The sequence below is a fragment of the Pseudorasbora parva genome, chromosome 10, assembly GCF_024679245.1.
Source record: "Pseudorasbora parva isolate DD20220531a chromosome 10, ASM2467924v1, whole genome shotgun sequence".
Taxonomy (NCBI): Eukaryota; Metazoa; Chordata; class Actinopteri; order Cypriniformes; family Gobionidae; genus Pseudorasbora; species Pseudorasbora parva.
In genome coordinates, this window is record NC_090181.1 from 2,857,688 (window position 1) to 2,883,431 (window position 25,744).

Here is a 25,744-nt window from a genome sequence, read left to right on the forward strand (position 1 = left end):
TGTCAAGAGATTTCCTTGTTTAAAGTATGATTTCAGGACGGCTAATGGAACAAAAAACAGAATTGAAAAATATATAACTAGACACAAAAGTACAAGTTACAGAGTGACACACACCAGCGTTCAAAATGTTCGTAAGATTTGGGGACGGGGGGGGGAAGTCTCGTCTGCTCACCAAGGCTGCATTTATTTGATCAAAAATTCAGTAAAAACTGTGAAATATTACTAAAGTTTAAAACATGAACATATAGTAAACTGTAGTTTATATCTGTGATCATTACTCGAGTCTTCAGTGTCACATGAGCCTTCAGAAATGATTCATTTTTTACTAGATGAGAGTTTTGTACATTTTATTAATCACACTGTAGTCTCACGATTCAACACAATATAAGCAACCCCATAGCAACCCGAGATTACCTAAGCAACCCCCTAGCAACCCGAGATTACCTAAGCAACCCCATAGCAACCCGAGATTACCTAAGCAACCCCATAGCAACCCGAGATAACCTAAGCAACCCCCTAGCAACCCGAGATTACCTAAGCAACCCCATAGCAACCCGAGATTACCTAAGCAACCCCATAGCAACCCGAGATAACCTAAGCAACCCCATAGCAACCCGAGATTACCTAAGCAACCCCATAGCAACCCGAGATTACCTAAGCAACCCCATAGCAACCCGAGATTACCTAAGCAAACCCATAGCAACCCGAGATTACCTAAGCAACCCCCTAGCAACCCGAGATTACCTAAGCAACCCCATAGCAACCCGAGATTACCTAAGCAACCCCATAGCAACCCGAGATAACCTAAGCAACCCCCTAGCAACCCGAGATTACCTAAGCAACCCCATAGCAACCCGAGATTACCTAAGCAACCCCATAGCAACCCGAGATAACCTAAGCAACCCCATAGCAACCCGAGATTACCTAAGCAACCCCATAGCAACCCGAGATTACCTAAGCAACCCCATAGCAACCCGAGATTACCTAAGCAAACCCATAGCAACCCGAGATTACCTAAGCAACCCCCTAGCAACCCGAGATTACCTAAGCAACCCCATAGCAACCCGAGATAACCTAAGCAACCCCCTAGCAACCCGAGATTACCTAAGCAACCCCATAGCAACCCGAGATAACCTAAGCAACCCCCTAGCAACCCGAGATTACCTAAGCAACCCCATAGCAACCCGAGATTACCTAAGCAACCCCATAGCAACCCGAGATAACCTAAGCAACCCCATAGCAACCCGAGATTACCTAAGCAACCCCATAGCAACCCGAGATTACCTAAACAACCCCATAGCAACTCGAGATTACCTAAGCAAACCCATAGCAACCCGAGATTACCTAAGCAACCCCCTAGCAACCCGAGATTACCTAAGCAAACCCATAGCAACCCGAGATTACCTAAGCAACCCCCTAGCAACCCGAGATTACCTAAGCAACCACCTAGCAACCCGAGATTACCTAAACAACCCCCTAGCAACCCGAGATTACCTAAACAACCACCTTGCAACCCGAGATTACCTAACAAACCCCCTAGCAACCCAAGATTACCTAACAAACCCCCTAGCAACCCGAGATTACCTAACAAACCCCCTAGCAACCCGAGATTACCTAACAAACCCCCTAGCAACCCAAGATTACCTAACAAACCCCCTAGCATCCCGAGATTACCTAACAAACCCCCTAGCAACCCGAGATTACCTAACAAACCCCCTAGCAACCCGAGATTACCTAACAAACCCCCTAGCAACCCGAGATTACCTAACAAACCCCCTAGCAACCTGAGATTACCTAACAAACCCCCTAGCATCCCGAGATTGCCTAAACAACCCCTTAGCAAACCAAGATTACCTAAACAACCACCTTGCAACCCGAGATTACCTAACAAACCCCCTAACAACCCGAGATTACCTAACAAACCCCCTAGCAACCCGAGATTACCTAAGCAACCCTGTAGCAAACCGAGATTACCTAAGCAACCCTCTAGCAAACCGAGATTACCTAACAAACCCCCTAGCAACCCGAGATTACCTAAGCAACCCCCTAGCAACTAGAGATTACCTAAGCAACCCCCTAGCAACCCAAGATTACCTAACAAACCCCCTAGCAAACCGAGATTAACCAAGCAACCATTTAGCAACCCGAGATTACCTAACAAACCCCCTAGCAACCCGAGATTACCTAAGCAACCCCCTAGCAACCCGAGATTACCTAAGCAACCCCCTAGCAACCCGAGATTACCTAAGCAACCCCCTAGCAACCCGAGATTACCTAACAAACCCCCTAGCAAACCGAGATTAACCAAGCAACCACCTAGCAACCCGAGATTACCTAAGCAACCCGAGATTACATAAGCAACCCCCTAGCAACCCGAGATTACCTAAGCAACCCCCTAGCTTTGTTTAGCTGACCACTATAGGTGTCTGTTAGTTTATTGAACCACCCCAAACATAAACCTAGGGGACGTTCTCACAAAGCACATTCAAATATGCTACTCCATTGTTTTTCTATGTAACGTTATACACTAGACTGACGTGCAAAACTGTTTCGCTTGCGATTGCTAAGATCACATACAATAGTCCATAAACCAAATCATGTCCTCATAATCCACAAGTAAACGCACGCAAATGTTGACAAGCCACTAAATACAGTCCATACCACAGAGACGGACGTCCTGCTGCTGCTGCTTCTCCTGTTCAATTTATTTCAGCCTCCGGATCTGATTCTGGATCATATCTGTACTAGTTGAATCTGATAGCCATGGTTTATTAGGGTAGCATTTTCTTCTCCACGCTTGAGGATGTCAGCTTTCAGACGCTCTAATGCAATAGCTGTGCGCTCGTCGTTCTTTAGCTCCGCCCACACGATACGCCTCCATCCGCTCGGTTTTTCCGGAAAGACTCGTACAGCCCATCTTTCTTTTATAAATATAATAAAACTAAAGACTTTTCGGAGATATGAAGCATGCAATACTACTCTATAGGTACTCAAGATTGACATGAGATTGACTGAAACTGAGTGTTTCAACCCCCATTAAATGACCAGCGCAATCTACCCGTTAGCATCTGGCTTCAGAGATGCTTTTTTGGGGCGGTAAATAATGGCACAAACACCAGTAAATTGACAAGCGCAAACTTTTGCAAATCACCTTGAGTGATTGATTTAAATATTCTCCTCTCATAAATACTGCATCTGTAAGGGAAACTCCTACAAATGCATATGCAATAACATCAGCCTTAGAAATAACAGTACTGACAGTAGTTTTTTAACACCAAAAGAGGATTTGCACTCACGCAAGCTGTTAGTAAATCTGGCCCTAAATGTGCAGAAGAGACTGGAAGAGAGGTGAGAGCAAGAAGGCCTTGTTTTGGTTTGGTTGCGCAGGATCTCGTGCCAGTCACACATTACACACAGCCTCTCCGTCTGAGGGTCAGAGCTTAATGAGACTCGCGCTGGGGGTCCAGAAAGCCGCTCGCATGCGTGTGCTCCAAGTCAAACAAACCCCCTATAGTCATTGTTCAGGAGCCTCACATGCATGTATTTGCACAGCAGTAGTGCAAAACATATATGTTTACATACTTCCCTCTGACAGATAGATGAAATATGTTATTTAGATTGAATGCCAAAGCCATAGGACTCATCTGGAATGCTGCGGTAACATTATACTTTTGTTAAACTTTACACAAGACAAACGCTCACGCACAGAAGCACGCATTTACACGCTCGTTACTTTCCAATTAAAGTTAAGTCTGTATGCTGGTTAAGATGCTGATTTTCATGCACATGTGAGAGTGGTCAGTGATTCTTATTGTGTTGCTGCTATCACGGTTTTCAAGCTAGAAATTATTATAATATACATTTAATATGGTGAAACTTATATAACTAGTCAAGAATGTCCAGGTCACATTTCAGCCCAAAGTCAGAAGAAAATTATCACATTTTGACAAAACTTTGATTAAAATCACCACTGAGAAAAATCTGATTAATAAGTATACGATCCAGGTATTGCAAAAATAAGAATTTGTGGGAAATGTGTTGAATTTTACAGAAAATAATGTCTGATGTGATGATTTTCCTTTCATTTTGGTCTGTTTTATGCAACTAGATGCTGGCAAAGTTTGCTGTACACTGTAAAATATGGTACGCAACATTTTAGGTTTTATGGATTAAACCCAAATTCACAATTAAAAAACATATATATTGCATTAACTTGTTAATATACCAACCAACTGGGGTAGTAAAATCGGTTTTGTACCTTTATTATATACTGTCCTTTGAAAAGGTAAGACGCTCTTCTGAAAAGGCCAGACACTCCTCTGAAAAGGCCAGACGTTCTTCTGAAAAGGCCAGACGCTCTTCTGAAAAGGCCAGACGTTCTTCTGAAAAGGCCAGACGCTCTTCTGAAAAGGCCAGACGCTCTTCTGTAAAGGCCAGACGCTCTTCTGTAAAGGCCAGACGCTCTTCTGAAAAGGCCAGACGTTCTTCTGAAAAGGCCAGAAGCTCTTCTGTAAAGGCCAGAAGCTCTTTTGAAAAACCAGACTTTCTTTCCGGACAGGTCAGACACTCTTCTGAAAAAGCCAGACGCTCTTCAGGAAAACCAGACGCTCTTTGCGGACAGGTCAGACGCTCTTCTGAAAAGGCCAAAGGCTCTTCAGGAAAACCAGACGCTCTTTCCGGACAGGTCAGACGCTCTTCTGAAAAGGCCAGATGCTCTTCTGAAAAGGCCAGATGCTCTTCTGGAAAACCCAGACGTTCTTCTGAAAAAGCCAGACGCTCTTCTGAAAAGGCCAGACGCTCTTCTGGAAAAGCCAGACGGTCTTCTGAAAAGGCCAGACACTCTTCTGGAAAAGCCAGACGGTCTTCTGAAAAGGCCAGACACTCTTCTGAAAAGGCCAGACGTTCTTCTGAAAAAGCCAGACGCTCTTCTGAAAAAGCCAGACGCTCTTCTGAAAAGGTCAGACGCTCTTCTGGAAAGGCCAGACGCTCTTCTGAAAAGGCCAGACGCTCTTCTGAAAAGGCCAGACGTTCTTCTGAAAAAGCCAGACGCTCTTCTGAAAAAGCCAGACGCTCTTCTGAAAAGGTCAGACGCTCTTCTGGAAAACCCAGACGCTCTTCTGGAAAAACAAAGACGCTCTTCTGAAAAGGCCAGATGCTCTTCCGAAAAGGCCTGATACTCTTCTGGAAAACCCAGACACTCTTCTGAAAAGGTCAGACGCTCTTCTGAAAAGGTCAGATACTCTTCTGGAAAACCCAGACACTCTTCTGAAAAGGCCAGACGCTCTTCTGAAAAGGCCAGACGCTCTTCTGAAAAGGTCAGACGCTCTTCCGAAAAGGTCAGACGCTCTTCCGAAAAGGTCAGACGCTCTTCTGAAAAGGTCAGACGCTCTTCTGAAAAGACCAGACGCTCTTCTGAAAAGGTCAGACGCTCTTCTGAAAAGGCCAGACGCTCTTCTGAAAAGGCCAGACACTCTTCTTAAAAGGCCAGATACTCTTCTGGAAAACCCAGACGCTCTTCTGAAAAGGCCAGACGCTCTTCTGGAAAGGTCAGATACTCTTCTGGAAAACCCAGACGCTCTTCTGAAAAGGCCAGACGCTCTTCTGGAAAGGTCAGATACTCTTCTGGAAAACCCAGACGCTCTTCTGAAAAGGCCAGACGCTCTTTCGAAAAAGGCCAGACACTCTTCTGAAAACAGCCTAAAACTGCTTTGGTGGACACACACCTGTTAAATGTGTGTAATTTGTTAAGAGTGTACCTGTGAAGCGTTGTAAACACCCTCTGTGTTGTCGATGTGTGACGTCGGAGCAGATTGTCCCTCCAGCCATGTGATTTTCAGTGGGTTTCCCGTCAGGCCAATCTCGTTTTTAATCGCCAGGTCCTGATTAAAGGGCACAAAACAGAAGGACATTAGGGTTGGGCGATGTCCCCTAAATTGGCAGTTGACGATGTTTACAGTAAAACATCGCGATGGACGATGATATTGTCATTTGTTTTTATTTTCATAAAAAGATATAATTTACTATACTCTGTATTTTATCTCTTTACATAAATACTATTTTCTACTTAAAAACTATAATTTCATTATTTTAGTAACCCAAATAAGGACTCACCCGTACTTGGTTGCACGTGATGGGGAAAAACGTAGCTTCCTTCCACTTAAGAAGAGTTGTGCACTTTTTATTTTAATTTATCTCTTTACATAAACACTATTTTCTACTTAAAGCTATATTTTCCTCATTAACCCAGTGTTTTGTATGCGAATGCTGTTTTAGGTTAATATTACCACTGGAGTAAAGCACAAAGCTTTGTTTACAAAGGAAATAAATTCGCAGATGTAACATTGCAGCCCAGAATGAGAGATGAAGGCTGAGCCCAATTTAAGATTTGCCAGCTTTTTAATTCTGTTTTGCGATCTGGTAACCCGATTTTCTGATTTCCGTGAATGTTAACAATAGGCCTAACGTTAGTCCATTTTAGCCCACTGGACATCTAGTTTCTTTTCTTAAATCTTCACTCGCATCGCACTCATTTTCACAGGAAATTATAAACGTTTCTTCTGCGATTTTACTATCGTTTTCTCTGGAAGTGAATAATCAAACATACCCTAAACGTCTGGACCCTGTGGAAGATAACATTCGCTCTTCAGACCTTTTACAACAAGTTTTGCTTTGCAACATCAGGAGAAAACATGAAGGCAAAGATATTCGAAAAGGTGTCTATCTTTACGGGGGAAAAGGCTAGGAATCTATCTACAAATCTTTTTTAAACTAATATTTATTTTTCTTATATTCTTCGGGTTACCATTATTTACTGATAATCGTTTAATTGTTTTACAGGCTGCAGTGAGTTGTTTCACTGACGGAAAATAAACATGCATGCTTATTATGAAATCGATGTTTGAGCATTTATCATTTCAAAATGTAGGCTCTCTCTCTCTCTCTCTCTCTCTCTCTCTCTCTCTCTCTATATATATATATATATATATATATATTAGGGCTGTGTGATATTGAAGAAAAATGCGATATCTTGTTAAATAATGCGATATTCGATACGAGATTGCAATTAGTGTGTAAAATCGATTTTAATTATATTTAAATAATTATTTAAAAACTGAGAATGAAACCATTTGTGTTTCACATTCTTTCTGGGAAAAGAAAGCATTGCTACAACTTCTGAAAGTGACCAGCTGTGTTTTAGCAAACTTTTGTGTAACACATTGTTCATGTTTCGGTGTGTGTGTGTGTGTGTCAAACAGCGCGAGACTGCAAGCTATTGTTTTTCGCATATTATTGCGTTTAATAACTCTTTTTAACGTCAAGCAAGTCACATAAGTAACAGTAATGTACCCAGTCTATTCTCTGCCCAATGTGTAACCTAAAACGGACACTTTTCACAATGTTGAAGTAGCCTATTAAAATCATTCAGATATCGCGAGCCAGTGCGATATGCATATTGCGATATTTCGATATTTCGATAATTTCAATATATTGCACAGCCCTAAATAATATATATATGGCATCACGATGGACGATGATATTTTCCATTGGCACAACCCTAAAGGACATGTCATTAAAAACAAATACAATGCTGTACAATGAATGTGGTTATAGTACAAAATGCTGCATAATAAAGCGTTTATATAATAAATGATTGAATGTGTGTGTGCTGAACTCGAACGAGCCTCCATGAGAAGCAAAGACTTTACGGGCAGCGGCCATGCTCTCATAGCAGGAACTGGTAACCGTTGTTAACACCGTAAACCGCAAACCGCAAACTGCAAACCGCACGGCGAAGCGGAAGCCACAACAGTGGCGTCTCTGAATGACAGGGCCCAATCTAAGACGGAACAATAACAAAGGCTCCGCTTTCTATTAAATATGGTTTCATGCGCTCGAAAAGTGATATACTTGCAAAAACTAATTTAAATGCAACGATATAATTTACACAAATTTAATAATATAAACATAATGAAAAATATATACAAACCATATATTCAAAATATATAAAAATCAACTTTACGTTCATGTATCAATTGATTATTTGTTTTTTATTTTATTTTCCTCCAGTTTTTTTATTTTATTTATTTTATAATTTGTTTTGTCGTTTTCTGCCCTGTATGTATCATAATTGTAATTGTAAATAAATAATGAAAGCTAAACATATTTAGAAAATTATAATATATACAAAATATACATTAAAATATATATTTATATATAATGATTATATATTAAAAATATACTAAATATGTTAAATTATTTCAATTTTGTGTTTTTTATTTTCATCTTTACCTCTGTTTTGTCCTATTTTTTTAATCTATTTATTTTGTTAATGATGTTTTTTGGTTTTCCACCCTGTATGTATCTTAATAAATGTAAGTATTTATTTTGTTTTTATTTAACCTTTATTTAACCAGGAGAGTCCCATTGTGATTAAGAACCTCTTTTTCAAGGGAGTCCTGGCCAAGAGGCAGCAAAGTTATACAACATTAAAATAACAGCTTATGAGAAACAATCACAAACAATTGATGCAGTCTCTACTGTTTTAAGCTTGGTTTTAAAAGCATTTAAAGACATAAACGCAGTCAATTTCCAGTCTTTCTGCAACATGTTCCAAGCAAAAGGAGCCGAGTGGACAAAGGCTTTCTTCCCCAGCTCTGTGCGGGCAAAAGGTACAGAGAACAACAGCTGATCATCTGCCCTACTGTTGGTATGGTGTTCTTCGGGTGGTGGGCAGTGCCATTTCTTCTAAACATGGTGTGTAGAAAGACTGCCAAAAAGTTCGATTTTGCTTTCATCTGACCATACTACAGTCTCCCAATAATCCACAGGCTTCTCCAAATGCTCTTTCGCAAACTTTAACCGAGCATCAACATGCTTTTTGTTCAGCAATGGAGTCTTGCGTGCTGAGCGTGCATGGATGCCATGGCGGTTCAGTGCATTGCTTATAGTTCTCTTTGAAACAACAGTACCTGCTGATCCAAGGTCTTCCTTAAATTTTGCCCGGGTGGTTCTTTGCTCTTGGAGAGCTCTCCTGATTATTCTTTGGACTCCTCGGACAGGGATCTTACGTGGAGCACTTGATCATGGCCGGTTTATGGTGAACTGATGCTCTTTCCATTTCCGGATAATGGCCCCCACAGTGCTCACAGGAACATTCAGCATTCTGGAAATACGCCTATAACCGTTCCCATCAAAATGCTTTTCAACGATAAGATTACGGAGATCTTGAGAGAGTTCTTTGCTTTTACCCATCCTGAAGTCTTTCCTGTGTGCCTCCTGGGTAATGAGAAGCCTTTATAGGTCATCAATTAGGACTAAATCAGCTGATATCAGTTAGTACTGATACGGGGCAGGATTTCTCTCTCAATACTGACAGATTTCAGGCGATCTCCTGGCTTTCTGTGCCATTTTGCACCCTGTTATCTTCATGTGTTCAATACTTATTCCCAGTGTCATTTCACTTTATTTATTATGACTCAACTTGTATACTTAATGTTCTGATTTCTCTGTATGAATTCAATATTTGGCTTGATGGCTACATCTGATGAAAATATTGTGTCAATAGTCCACTTAGAAAACCCCTTACTGATAAAAATGCTGATGTGTCAAATACTTCTTTTCCCAGCTGTGTATGTATGTATATATATATATATATATATATATATATATATATATATATATATATATATATATATATATATATATATATATATATATATATATATATATATACATATACATATATATATATATATATATATATATATATATATATATATATATAAAACGCTTTGCTTTCATGTATTTATTGTTTATATCTATCTGTTTTGTCCTATTTTTTATTCTATTTTTTATTTTATTTTGTTGTTGTTTTCTGTTTTCCACCCTGTATGTATCTTAACAAATGTTAATAAATTGTAAATATTTTTTAAATAATTTTTTTTATTATTTACTTTGAATATTAATTCTAAATTTAGAAATGTATTATATTTATTTATTTTGTTGTTAGTTTTGTTATGCTTATATTTTTCATAAAAATTAAATAAATCACATATTAAATCAAATGTATTAATCAAAAAATTAATTATAAAACAAAAAAATAATCTTAGAAAAATATATTCAATTGGACAAATCTTATGAAAACTGTCAAGAACGTCCAAGGTCACACAGAAATTATAGATTGCATAGATAAAAATTATATTATTATAAAAAAATATATTATAATTGTTTTTAATTGTCCAGAAAATAATGTCCCAATGCAAAAAAGAGGGGTTGGGGTTGTGAGTATTTTAATGATTACTTGTTATGAAACTGTTGTGTATTTGGAGATATTATACAGATAAAAAATACTCACCGCTGCTCTTACTGATGCAAACTCCACCACGGCACTGCCTTTCTTCTTACTGGATATCAAAACGTTCAAGACGTCTCCATACTGCAATGCAAACATCATCAGATCATAATGACGGCCACTGCAACATGGGTAAAAACTCTGCTTTTGATTTGCGTGGGCAGAAATGAGGAGAGAAGAAAATAAGAAGCGTGAGAAGGATTGAACTATTTTTAGTTTGCGTCTTCTATCCTTATAAACGTCTGTCATAAATCACCAGGGCGCTCTCTATTTCTGCTCGGAGCATGAGAAACGCTCGCACTCAGCTTCACGCTTACAGTCGCTGCCAAAAACGCTTCAAAACAGGAATTCTGGAAGTCAATATTTGGCCTTTGACCCTCAGAGAGACTAAACACAGACTCAACCTCTTGATTTCTCTAAAACTTGCCACCTTCTAGAGTCAATCTCATGAAAACAGGCCTATTTCACCGCAAAATACAAAGAAAACAGAGCAAAATTTTATTATTTTGGTATCATTGAGATATACTTGTACAGTATTTTTATGTCTGGATGTTTTACTTTACAATAATGCAGTATTGTTTTATTTAAATCACAAATTAAAAACAGTACATCATTTAAATAATGTCTATTTTTTACAGTCATGAGAATTGGTCAGAAATGAGATTATCTGTCATAAAAATGAAATAAATACAGAAAATAAAGCAATATTTTAATAAGTCTTTCGATTTTGTGGGTAAATATAATGATTACAAAACGTAACTCTAAATATTTTTAGCCACAAAAAAAAAGAATAATAAAGATAATAAATAAAGTTTATTTTTTAGGATTTATTGCATTGTCTCATGTTCAGCTAAACTCATGCAAAAAAACTAAAAACGTCCTAGATGTTATTTTACATAAAAAAAAAATTCTTATTTCTTTCTTTTGATTTTGTGAAAAAAAATAAAAAAAATAACTACAAAATCAAAAGAAAGATAATAAATGATATATATTTCTTTGTAAAATAGTCTATTTTTAAGGTTTATTACATTTTTATGACCGTGTAACTTTATTTAGGTCCAAAATAGATGTTAATTTTATATAAAACTATTTTTTCATCTTTCTTTTGATGTTACAGTTAAATATGATCATGAAATTTAGCTACTTACATTTAGCCACAAAATAATAAACAATAAGAAGAAATTAAGTTTACATTTTCATTACAGTTTAGCTTTATTTAGGTCCTAAAAATGTTATTTACACATACAAAAAACATAATTTTTACATATTTATTTTGATGTTGTAGTTAAATACGATCACAAAATGTAACTACAAATATTTAACCACAAAAAATGTAAAAATAAGACGACGAAATGAGGTTTTATATCAAATTAAGCTAAATTTAGGATTTATTGCATTGTCCAATTTTCACAAAAGTAAAACTCTCTATAAATCCTAAAAAGGGCTTAAAATAGACGTTATTTTACATAAAAGATCTTTGTATTGCATGGTTAAATATAATCACAAAATATAAGCACAAAATAAATGAATAAAAGAATAAATAAATGTTTATGCAAAATCAAGTCTACTGAGCTTTTTAAAGGATTTATTGCATTGTCACGTTCATGACAAAACATAATTTCTTTTGATTTTGTGTTCAAATATGATCACAAAATATTACCACAACATAATAAAAAATAAGTATAAATACATTCTTAAGCAAAATAAAGTCAATTATAGGAGCTTTTATAAGGATTTATTGCATTGTCTCATGTTCATGACAGCAAAAACATCCTAGATGCTATTTAACATAAAGCATCATTTCTTATTTCTTTCTTTTGATGGGACATATTGACATTTTGATTTAATATTGATGGGACTCTTATCGCCATGAGCGTCAGTACGGGAAGATGTTTCTGAGAATCGCTGCCTGGGAAAAGCTGTAAGAATGCATTTCGGGAAATCTCGCCAACGGTGAGAAAGCAGAGCGTCCCAATGGAAGCCCACTGCAAAAAATGCTTCTCTTACTTAGTATTTTTGTCTTGTTTCTAGTCTAAATATCAAGAAATTTATACATTAAGAAACATTTACTAGACAAGCGAAAATAACTGTCTTGTTTTGGGGAAAAATAACTCAAAATGAAGAGAGTTTTTGCTTAAAATAAGATAAATAATCTGCCAATGGGGTGAGAAAAATAATCTTGTTTTCTGTTTGAATTAAGATTATTTTTCTCACCCCATTGACAGATTATTTATCTTATTTTAAGCAAAAACTCTCTTCATTTGGAGTTATTTTTCCCCAAAACAAGACAACTACTTTTGCTTGTCTAGTAAATACTTCTTTTTTAAATGTTTAGACTAGAAACAAGACTAAATTACTAAGTAAAAAGAGCATTTTTTGCTGTGATGCATGCAAACATTTCCACACTGCAAAAAAATGCTCTTCTATTCTTAAATCAAGATGCATTTACTAGATAAGTAAAACGACGTAAGATATTATTTCTTGTTTTCTTGAAAATCAAGCAAAATGAAGTGAGTTTTTGCTTAAAACAGGCAAAATGATCTGCCAATGGGGTGAGAAAAATAATCTTATTTCTGATTGAAATCTTGTTTCCTGTTTCCGTCCCAAACAGAAATAAGGTTATTTTTCTTCAATACAGACCTGTTGAATCATGCTACAAAAGGGCATTGAAGGTTTTGGATAATAAGTCTTTTTCATACCATCACTGCAATATTCTTGATAAATAAAGTTTTTTAAGTTTCTCTAATTTTAAACTATTTAAATCTGCTTGTCTGATTTATAAAGCTATTCACAATCTGGCTCCTCCACCATTGAATGAATTTATCATCATTGCCGGGTCGCCTTCTGTGTGAAAGCAACCACGTCCCGGGATTGATTACCGAATTCGACCCGGGACGAGCGCTGTGTGAACAAAAGCCGAAACTAATGCCGCAACGTGTACGTAGTTATCGTGCGACTCCTAGAGCTTGTTTCTTCAATTACACAACCCTGCAGTGCCAGAAGAGCTCGTCGGTGTTTTAAACGCAGAGAGTGTTCGTATACAAAAGAAACTAAAATTAAACAAGCAGAAATGTGCTCAAACTGGACACCAGTCGAGACCACGGAGCTCCTTACTATCCGCGCTGAAGCTGAGATCGCTCGCCGTTATACGTCACATCCGGATGTCACGTGTCAACTCGACCCGGGACCGTTACGGGTTGTGTGTGAAAGCGCACATATTACGGTATTTCGCTGGCAGTGTGAATGGACCAAATCTAGCGGCCCAGGAACAAATGCCGGGTCGCATTATCCGTGTATTTGCCAGAATCGCAGTGTGAAAGGGGCTTTAGTGGCTCTGGTTTACGAGTAACGCGAGCCAACGTTAGAGGTGACTGTGATCCCCCGTTCAGACGGACATCTTTTTCTCAAAATGTTCTGTCATTTCAGGGCTCTAGGGTTTGGAACAATATCCCACTTTCAGTGAGGGAATGTCCTACTTTTATTACGTTTAAAATAAAATTGAAAAGGTGGCTGAGACCGAAATATGCGACCGTATTTGAAGTGTATTCTAACTGGTTAAGTTTGTAAGATGGGCCTGTGCAATATCCAGAATTCATTCATAACTTCTTTCTTAGACTTGGTGCAATATAGATGAATTGTAAATTATTATTATAATTTTTTTTTTTTTTTATTAAATTGTTGCTGTTTTGTTGTGTATTCTGATATTGATTGTTGTATTATTGTGTCTTTTTTTTGTCTTATTGAGTTATTTATAGTTTCTTCTTTCTTTTATGTATAACATCGACCTGCCAGGGGGTCTGCAGATGGAAATTAGCCTAAGGCTATAATCTGGCATATTTACATATGTTTTAATGTTCATTAATATGCATTGTTCCCCCTTTCTTAAAATAAAAAATAAAATAAAAATTGGCAGATCATTTTACTTGTTTTAAGAAAAAAATTATTTTGATATTTTTCCCCAGAAAACAAGCAAAAATATCTTATGTCATTTTACTTATCTAGTAAATGGACTGGAAACAAGACAAAAATACTAAATAAGAAGAGCATTGTTTGCAGTGCCGAGAGGGCTTGACCTGTTCGTCCAAACCATAGCCTTCACCTCCAGTCGTTTCGCAGGGTTTGCGAGGCGTTTATGCTGATGCCGACCCATAAAGAGGTGCGTGTAGAGGGACAATTGAATCGAACACGAAGCCTGACGTCAGAGGATTGGAGGCGGGAGTGTTTGCGTTTGCATGTGAAGAGCACATTTCCTAGCGAGTCCCCGGACAGCACTAAACGTGTCCGTGAAGCCGGGTCGTAACGGTGGCATGTGCACTGCGTAGCCTTCGGCGTTTCACGCAGCTATAAAACTTAATATTGCTCGCACACGGGGGGGGAAATAAAAGCTTTTTAATGGCTGATGTCATGCAGACGTGAAACCTGCGGCGCTGGACAGCAGACCTGCTCATTAAGAGCAGAAAACAGCTCATTCACACACAAGGTCACTTTCTCACACACCTTTACAACAACACCCAACACTGGATAGACTCGCTGTTCATCAGCTGGAAGACCATCCGCACAGATTGCTCACCTTTTGAAAGAGGTTTTGAAGACATTCGTGAGAATAGCCGGCGTTACCGGCGTCGTCTTTTTTACACTTCCACTTCAACTGAGGACGAGAGGAAAAACAGCCAAAATCAGCATCAGAGCAACAATTTCATTAAAAATGACAAATATCTATTGTGACATTATCTGAAATTAACCCTCTGGTGCCGTTCAGTCATTTTTGACAGAAAATTTTTTTTAGATTTTTTTTACTTTATCAAAATAATAAGAAACTTGCTGTGTAAACAAGCACACACACACACACACACACACACACACACACGTTTGTTTTTGTGACATATGGGGACATTCAAGTTCAAGTTCAAGTCTGCTTTATTGTCAATTTCCACATGTACAGTACATACATACAGAGAATTTGAAATTGCGTTACTCTCAGACCCTGGTGCATACAGATAACATTCACAGTAAAGCTTACAAAATAACTAGATCAAGTATAAAATATAAAATTCCATAGGCGTAAAAGTTTTTATACTGTACAAACCGTATTTTCTATCCCCTTACACTGCCCCTAAACCTACCCATCACTCACACACACACACACACACACATTCTCTCTCTCTCACACACACGCACAAAGTGAGGCAGCAAGCATGGCAAGCGCAGCTCATGCGGCAAATGCAACAACTCAGCAAAATTGTGCTTTTAAGAATAACGCTAACTAACACTAAACTTTGATGTCGAGTAGGGGGCCACAAAATATCATCCCACGGGCCCCAAGTGGCCGCGAGTTTCAGACCCCTGACGTAGACGGAAGGACCGCCCCAAGCGCTTGTGCGAAGACTAATACAAGCCCCCTTTAGCAAAAAAAAAAAAGGTTTAACAGAGATGTCGGATGATTTTGAAGTTGAAAATTGAGTGTTTTTCGTAAAGGCCGTTTGTATTAGTCCTCGCATGTTCGCTTGGGGCAGTACTTCCGTCTTTCCGACGTGATTGCGCAATCATTGGCACGTCGCAGAGCAGCACAAGATGAGCACTTTGGGTTAAAAAGGTTATTTTTATTATTTTTTTAAATGACCGATGGTTTTTCTGGATCAGACTCTATTCCTCTGAGATCATCAGAGTCTCTGAAGCTCTTCCTCTGAGACTGCATTGATTTGGACCTTCAGCCGTTGGTTCCCATTGAAGTCCATTATGAGGACTTAAGAAAGAAAGACACAAACATCTTGGATGAGATCAGGAAATTTTAATTTTGAAGTGAACTAATCCTTTGACCTTTTCGAATCATGTCCATGATTGTGTGTATGTGTGTGTGCGTGCGTGTGTGCGTGCGTGCATGTCCGTGTGCGTGAGAGAGAGAGGGTTGACACCGTGTGATTGACAGGAACAGAATTTAAGGCTGATTCAGACAGTCGAAACGAATACGGTCTAAAAGCGCTCAGATTGCCAATCAAATCAGAGTAGGCGGGGTTTGTGTACAGAGTAATTTAATCTTTATCATCCCCGTTTCTATAAAGTATAAAGATGTATCGTACAGCTCTGGAATTTGTCCTTATTGTTGTCACTACAGCAAGCTCCTGATTGGTTAAGTTCAGATTTTTCAACTTGTGCGATTCGCTCAATTCGCATCATGTGAACACACCATTAGATGAACGCAGGTTTTACGGGTTTGGAACGACAAGAAGGAGAGGAATTAATGGCAGGATTTTCATTTGTGGGTGAACTAACCCTTTAAGCACATTCACCCCTTCAATTCTCATTACTGTATCGTGACAAAAAAACTTTTAAAAAGTTTTAAAAAACAATTATAATACATTATTTAAAATGTACAGTATTGGACTGAATTTAATTTTATGCTGATTGCAAAATGTCTAGAAACATGCTTAACGGTCATTAAAAATAAAGTGACACTGAAAAAATGCATTCAATAATTATTATTATAACTATACACTCTGACAAATGCTGGGTTAAAAACAACCTAACCTGGGTTAAAAAATGGACTAACCCAGAAACTGGGTTGTTAAAATGGGTCCATTCACAGGGTTCAAACAACCCAATTTCTGGTTTAGCCCATTTTCAACTTGGGTTGTTTTTAAACCAGCATTTTTTATAAACAAGTTTTGAGCTCTTCTGCTCACCAAGGCTGCATGTATGTAATCAAAAATACAGTAAAAACGGTGAAATATTATTCCAGTGTAGATCATCTGTTCTCTATGTGAATATATAGTAAAGTGTGATTTATTCCTGTGATCAAAGCTGAATTTATCATCATTACTCCAGTCTTCAGTGTCTCATGATCCTTCACTAATCACTCTCATAACCATAAGAAACATTATTAATATCAAAAAAGCTGCTTCTATATTTTTGTGGAAAATGAAACTGTGTGCCATTTTTCAGTATTCACAAGCTTTGCAATCACAAAAATAAATTATAATACTCTCACATAGAAAATATCTAGTTTAAATTTTAGTAATATTTCACTGCTTTTACAGTATTCCAGATCAAATAAATGCAATCTTGATGAGCACTTCTTTCAAAAACCTTCCCAACCCCAAACATATGTATGTGTGTATATATATATATATATATATATATATAGCTGGTATTTTTCAGATGCTGCACCATAACCGTGTGCTCACAATGTTTCAATTACATCAGACGGGCCACAATAATCAACTGTAACTCAATATCGATCAGCCGAACACGAGCAGCGCTGGAGGAATCTGCTTTAATTAATGGAGCGGTCCATTGAAAGAGCAAGACTAATTTGTTTTAAAGGGCCTGTACTCGTTTAATCAGACGGCTCCTCTCAGGAAGTCAAGACGAATCAGCTCTAAAGAAAAATATACGTGTCTGAAACACAGCGGGGCGCGCCGTTCTCTCCGCTGATCTATCAGAGACTGCTGGGAAAACTATTTAGAGCAGGCTCCAAGCCAAATCTCACGTAATGCGTTTCTTCTAATTCAGCGCGAGTGTTTATTTGTCCTGATCGAGCACACAAACATGAAGGTTATTCACCGGAGGATCACAATAATGAGATTAAACACATAAACACATTAGCTAACATCCCCATTTGTCCTTTAATAAAGAAAACTGAACGCCTTCCAAAGGAAATAAAGCCCTGCTTGTTTTACTTCATTATATATTCTCCAGACGAGACGATGACACTAAAGGACAAGAACAGACAGGATCGCAGGGGTGAAGGTACACGTGTGAGGATTACGGCTCATCGAGTTCGAGTGATGTCCATTAGATATACACGTGAAGAATGTTTGACACACACTTCATCTCATCTCCATACTAGTACACACAGGGTTTCTCAAACAGGGGCTGCAAACTATTCATTAAATCAGAAAAATGCAAATACATTTTTACTTAATTAATTAATTAACCTAAAATTACTATTTCAAAAATAAAATGTAACCTCCTAAGACCCAAAGTCTTTTGAATTTAATAGTCTTTCATGTCATTACATTGTTTAGAGCATAAGAAAGTGTGGAATGTTTCCACAATATTCACTCATGACAGTAAATTAGGGCGTTCTAGTCAATCTACTGCAATATTTCCTCTCTCAATCAGTAGAAAATGTGGTTAACACCCGTTCATGCATTGGGGGAAAAATACCGTCACATACCACGAAACCGATATAAATTTTTGGTCATACCGCAGTTATAACGGCACTAAAATTCAAGATATCAGAAAAAAATGTCTCTCTTTGAGTTTTTCTCTCATATTTATTTCATATGACATAGTCAACATAACAAAATAGGTTAATATTGTGTTTTATTTTAGAAAAAATATTGCCCATAAAGCCAGATCAGAACTATTGTGTGTCTCTGAGCAACACACAGCGCTGTTTCGTTTCTGAATGAATCCTCGTTTTGAGCAACTCAATCGAGTGAATCAATGATTCAATGACTCATTCATAAAGAGAGCCGTTTACGCCATTCCTAAATGAATCAGCTGTTTGAACGAATCGAATGAATGATTCAATGACTAACTCATTTAAACATTTACCGCCCCCTATTCTTATTTAGAATATAATTTAATCAAATAAAATAAAATAAAAAAACATTTTGCCCAAAAACCCTCATGTTTGTATGACTTTTTCTTTAGCAGAAAATAAAATATTTTTTTAAAGAATGTTGGTATTCAAATTGGCTTGGTCTGTATATACACTATACACTCAAAAAAATTACTCTTTGAATGAACATAAAAAAATCATGGAAAGTATTTCCACATGATTAACTTGCTTTATTTCAGCATTGTGCAATTCTGTTATTCCAATTTAATGTACTTACGTTGGGTCAACTTAATTTATTAAGGTTGATTCAACTTATTTACTATGGTTGGGCACAGCTTAATTTAATAGTGTCAGCTCAACTATCTTGTTGTATTAGCTTAAAATCATTTAGTCAAAACTACTAAAATATATCATGTCATTCCAACTAGATAAAGTAGGATAGAGAGGGATAGAACTGATGGCCATATTTATTCTATGGGAACTGTGTCACATGATTTAGTTTTCTTTATTTCTATTAAAAAATATTAGTCAACAACACTTGATCACTTGCTAATTGTAAACAATAATCAAGTAAAGCATTTCTCGTCACTGGCATCAGCACAGTTACAGCTCGTTGAGAACAGCACAGCTTAACCACAAGCTCTACACTTCACCACACTGGTAACGTCCAAAAACACTAACATAACAAAAACTTTTAAATAACAACCAAACAAAACATTAAACATTAAAAAGTCTCTCCATTTTCTCATCTTGTTAGAAATGCATAAAATAGCACTTTATTTAAACATTTACTCTCCAAATTCAGCCCATTTGCAAAGCATGATGGGAAGTGAAAGTCCTGTTTGTTCGGCTTACTTAATTGAATCATGTTATTTCAAATTAAACACATCAAGTTATGTCAAAGAGTAACTGTTTTAAGTCAGTTTAACATGAATCAATTACATTTGAACCAGAAACCTGATATAATGGCGTTAAATCAATATGAATTGCTTAAATAAAGTGAACAGCATCATAAGTTCATTTTGTTTAAAAGTGTATTGCCAAAAGAATTGGGCCACCCCTCTAAATCACTGAGTTCAGGTTCAATCACTTCATGGCCACAGGTGTATAAATCAAGCTCTAGGCCTGCAGACGCTTCTACACACATTAGTGACCCGTCACGGAAACCAGGGACAAGTCGGCAGCTCTACTATTGAGAAAAATAAGAAAGAAGAGTTTTTTTCAAATTATGTGATTTTCGCTTTTTTGCAGAATCTGTTAGTTGAAATCACGAAGAAGCCTCTCCGTGTTTGAGATGGCATTAATTGTATATTTAAAAGCGTATATTTTAAGGTTGAAATCGCCTTGTTTTGTCTGTTTGTATTTCCATACTGGCCTTTGTTATTGCCCCGCCCTCCAATGGCTGATTATTTATGCAGCGCTCTGGCCGGCTGTAGAGATGATCTGAGCGACGATGAAAGCGGCATAATAAGACTGGATAATACCCTAATCTACAACTGAGCGAAGATGAAGAAGAGGAAGAATGTATCAGACTGGCGTCAGACGAGTTGGACCGTAAGAAATCAGAGGCTATATCGATAGTAACATTTGACAGGGATAAAGGCAGAGAAATGGGTCAAATCTGTAACCGTGGCTATAGTGTAGGGGTAAGACGCATGTCATCAAGTTTTGACGCAAATCGATCAGAGGATCAGAGGATCGAATCTGCCTTTTGCCACACTTTCTCTACTCCCTTTTCCCATCACATATCAGATCGGAAAGGCATTTATTTACAAAAAGAATTGAGAAAATATTAATAAGTGGAAATAAAGCATCTAACGTGTTTATTAATAAGTGTTTTTTGGTTCGAGTGTGTGGCAAAAGGCGGATTCGAACCAGTGATCGATATGGGTCAAAACTTAATGACATGCGCCTTACCCCTACACTACAGCCACGGTTAGGAACTTTACCCACATCTCTAAGAACACACACGTTATCTCATGTTTAGACCTTCCCATACCTATGTATTGTTCTTAACTGTCGTTTTAATTGGAATCGTTAGCATCGTATCACTTGCCAAAAAACCCCATTATGGGCTTTTAGATGGTGATTTTTCCCGTTGCGTCTGTCGTTCCTTGCAACCATGCAGCTTTAGAGCGGGTGTGGCTTATCTAAATGAGATGTAAATGAGCCCTATTGTCCCTCCCAGCAGGTGAGAACAGGTGAGAACTGCGAAACTTTAGAGGCTGTTTTCTCTCGTTTACACTTTTCTAAAGGCCTACATTCAGATGGACACAACTTCTCCAAATATTATCAGATTTCCATGTGTTACACATCGTTGGAAAGCTTGGAGACTACACTTTCAGAATCTGTGAATAACTCAAAATGCCCCAGAACCGACTTGTGTCCCTACTTTCCGTGAGCGGTCACATTAGTGAAAGAATGGGTCGCTCTCAGGAGCTCAGTGAACTCAAGCGTGGTACTGTGATAGGTTGCCACATGTGCAATAAGTTCACCATTATGGTGTGGGGGTGTTTTTCAGGGGGTTGGGCTTGGCCCCTTAGTTCCAGTAAAAGGAACTCTTAATGCTTCAGCATACCAAGACATTTTGGACAATTTCACGCACCCAACTTTGTGGGATCAGTTTGTCTCAACATGAACACTTCCTGTCTCAACATGACTGCGCTCCAGTGCACAAAGCGTCGGTCCATAAAGACATGGATGAGTCAGTTTGGTGTGGAGGAATATGACTGGCCTTTGACTGGACTTGAGTCCTGAGCTCAACCCGATAGAACAGCTTTGGGATGAATTAGAGCGGAGACTGAGAGCCAGGCCTTCTCGTCCAACATCCAACAGTGCCTGACCTCACAAATGAGCTTCTAGAAGAATGGGCAAAAATCCCCATAAACACACTCCTAAACCTTGAGGAAAGCCTTCCCAGAAGAGCTGGAGCTGTTAGAGAGGGTGGGCCGACTCCATATTAAACCCTACGGATTAACAATGGGATGGCATTAAAGTGGATGTAAAGGATGTGAAAATGGCATTCATGTGGATGTGAAGACAGGCATCCCAAAACTTTTGGCAATATAGAGTTTATATCTAAATACCAATTTAAATTTGATGTGTGATTAATTCATCAGATTAAACATTGTAATCGCTTGACAGCCCTAACTGTGACCAATTGATTTTATTATATTGATATCAGTTGTTCTGGTGTTGATGTTGCACAAAGCACAAAGGCAAAACTATTAATATATTCATTTCTTTTTCCCACTTCTCACACATGAAAAGCACACACACACAGTACCTTCAGTTTAGGAGTCACATCTTTGCTGTCCTGATGCCCTGTGGAAGAGTCTGTGAAGGACAAATGAGGATGCAGCGAGAAAACAGAAAGGACACACGAGTTAGATCTCAGGTTTCACAGTCTCATGCCCTCATTCAATCATCTATTAAACAGACACATTCACAAGCTCCTGTCTCGCTCACAGCATGTCTCCTTCAGAGCGACCCTCTGAGAGTCCCAGTAGCGTGCAGACCCCTCCAAAATACAACCATTCCTCCCGTTTTCTATACATCATCCTCACACGGGGCGCCTGGGTTTCATCAGCACTTTCATTGTCCCTCAGTGACGCGTTTTATAATGCATAGCGGCTTTCCTACCCACTGTAGTTTTCCTCTACCTATGTGTGTGAGATGTTTATGCATCAGATGTCCTAATAATATAGAGACATTAAACACCGGAGATGAAGGATCTAAGGACCTCATGTGAGTGTTCCTGTATAAACTTGTTGTAGCAACCGGTAGAATGCAAGCGTTTCCTCAATATCCTGTTTCTGTTGTTTAGATTAATATTTGCTGCTCGGAAAGGCGTGGCTGATTATGATTTGACTTGTTTAACTTGAGTGAGTGTGTAGTGTTGCTGTTTGAGCATCAACAACATCTGCAAAGTTACGACTCTCAAAGTTCAAAGCAAAGGGAGATATTTTCTTTTACAGAAATCTCTTTTTAAGGACTACAACAATCGTCTGTTAGGAACTACAACGGATTAGTGACATCACTAACTCTAACATTTGCATAACCCCGCCCCCGGGAACATGTTGAGACGAGGAAGAGTTGCTGTAGTAGAGCACATTTGGGAGTCGCACAAGCGTTCGTCCGTCTTTCACATTTATTGGTACTAGGGCTGGGCGATAAATCGATTTTATCGATTAATTCGACTTTGTAGTTTCATGTCGATTTTTGTGAATGAAAATCGTTTTTTTTTTCTTTAAAATCCGCCGACGCTCCCTCTGGGCTCCCATAAAGGCTCAACCCTCCCCCGCGCGTTTGCCACAGAGATACACAAACAACAAGGATAGCGTCTAACAAGTGTCATTGGTTCAGTTTTTCACAGAACTATTAACAATACCCCACTGCAAAGTGTGTTTGAAGTCTGAACGGAACTGCGCTCATTTGAGCTGCGCGGACAACGAATGCAGCGCGAGCTCATACACGGGCCGATCTCGTGACAGACACGATACACAGCGCTGGAGATCCAGAGAGAGAGCGTTTAAATTCACCACAGAATTAATAACATCGCTACTGTGATCTAGTAGAAGCGTTCGGCACAGAATTCTGTTATGATGAACCACAGATATCAGATCAAACAGAGCTGACGTGGAGACAACATGAGCGAAGGTCAGGGGTTTCACTCACAAATCACCAACATTCACCATGATTTACTGTAGTAAAACCACATGGATTTAATGTTGTTGTCAATATTTATCTCAGGATTCGTACAACCTTTTGAGATTGAAATTCAAGCACTTTCCAATGGTTTCGTGCACTTATTTGTACACTTACTGCACTTATTTCCAGCACTTCAAAGCTCTAAATATCCAAAATATGCTATTTTTAATGTGATGGTTTGTAAAATTAAAAGTGTAAAGGGGTCTTGTGAAAGAAATCGTATTTTAGTTAATTTTTTATAATGTTTAATCCATTTTGTGGCAAACAAGCATTTATAAATTTAAATTTATAATAAATATAAATTTAAATATGCAGTGCCCACCACTATAACCAGCAGAAGAGCACTTATTGATTTATTAGCCATTTACACTCCTTAATATATGGAGAAAAGTACGAAGTCACAGTCTCATGAAAAACTAAATTACACAGAAAGCAAGTAAAGAGCTCATTTTATAATAACTGAAGCTATCGGTCAGTTCAGTGTGAGAATATTGAAGAACAATGGTAATCTATATTTAATAATATCATTAGCATATTATTAAATAGCATAACATTTCAATTTTCCCTATACTTGTTTTGCACATTACTGTTAATAAAAGTTAATTTGATCTGCATATCAATTAATAAACCTTTGATTTGCATACTGTATATTGCAAAAGATATGGTGCCCATTTATACTGTGGAATGGTCTGGGTTATTCACATGCTGAAAGTTTGGCACCCCAGGTAGGCGTTCTACCAAGCTGCAAATATTTTACCTAAACAAAATAAAGTTAAAACTTGTTTTGAACAATTTCTTTGTCATGCAGATTGATTTTAAGTAGGAGGGGGGAAAAAAATCGATTAAAATCGTAATTCGAATTTTTTGGCAAAAAATCTGGGATTTTTTTTTTGGGCCATATCGCCCAGCCCTAATTGGTACAGTAAAAACACAAATGCAATAGCATGTCAAAGCGAGATGACAACATAAGTTATAATCGTAATTAAACTAAACTATCCCTGTTCTCTCATCATCAGCAGATATTCTCTGGCAGTTTCCACACCAGCGGTTTATAGATTATCATAACAGAATATGCTAATCAATGACTGGAGATCGTTAACATACAAATTCATCAACTATCCCTTCAGAAACATCCTGTCTCAATCTACATGTTGTCTCCTCTTCTTGAGTCTCTCCATCATTGTCCGACTCCAGTTTGATTATAAAAGGCTGAACAGTTTCTGATATTTTCAGTGTGTGTGTGTGTGTGAGGTAATCGGAGCAGCTAACATGAGCTCTTGAAGCTCCTCCCTCTTCCAGAGAGGAGGGCTGGGAGCAGCAGCTCATTTCCCTTTTACCATTTATTTAATTTTATAACTCATAGAGATTGACCGATAATCAGTTTTACCAATATTTTTCCTGATTTTTAAGCATTTTCCCATAATCAGGCATCGGTTTTATCGGATTCACAGATTAATGTTGCCATCGTGTGGCCGTTTTGAAAATGCTTTTTTTTCTTTCTTTTTTGTTAGAACGATTTTTACATTCTATATTCGTTTCCTGTTTGTTTAACTGATCAAAGATTATATTTTAAAAACACTATATTTAATTTTTTGCACTCTTTCAAACTCGATTTATTGATTTAAAAGTGTGTTCTGTTTTGTATGCAAAGAGGGAGTGAAATTTCAGAAATTACAGTATTTAAAAAGTGTTAAAGGGGCGGTGAAATGCTGTTTCATGCATACTGAGCTTTTTACACTGTTAAAGACTTGGATTCCCATCCTAAACATAGACAAAGTTTCAAAAACTAATGTTGGACGTTTGATGGAGTATTTCTGTGTTAAAAATACTCCTTCCGGTTTCTCACAAGTTTCGGCGAGTTTTTTTCGAGTATGGGTCTACTTGACGTTAAATAGATCGGAAGGTCCTTGTATGGGCCGTACGGGCTCTTCTCCCGGTAGGGTGCGCGCGCGCCGTGACTAGAGCGAGAGAGGAAATGCACGCCCGTAAACACTCTCAGATGCAGATCCAGTCGTCCCTAAACACTTATGTGGCGCCCGCGCTTCTCTTTATTCCTATGGGTGACGTCGAGCGACTTTAACGCTTCAGCACAGCATTCCAGGAAGGCAGCGCTGCAT

The 25,744-nt window shown here is 38.1% G+C and overlaps 1 protein-coding gene across 1 annotated transcript in view; it reads right to left on the reverse strand.

Annotated features, from left to right (window-relative positions):
- The window catches only part of dnajc17 (DnaJ (Hsp40) homolog, subfamily C, member 17), an 89,828-nt gene that overhangs the window by 45,881 nt on the left and 18,203 nt on the right, over positions 1-25,744 (reverse strand). Inside the window, exons 7-10 of the mRNA XM_067454859.1 lie at positions 22,204-22,253; positions 14,922-14,999; positions 10,355-10,435; positions 5,757-5,879 (exon numbers count right to left, since the gene is read on the reverse strand). Of these exons, the coding sequence (XP_067310960.1) occupies positions 5,757-5,879; positions 10,355-10,435; positions 14,922-14,999; positions 22,204-22,253 (332 nt within the window). The remainder of the gene's footprint in view (positions 1-5,756; positions 5,880-10,354; positions 10,436-14,921; positions 15,000-22,203; positions 22,254-25,744) is intronic.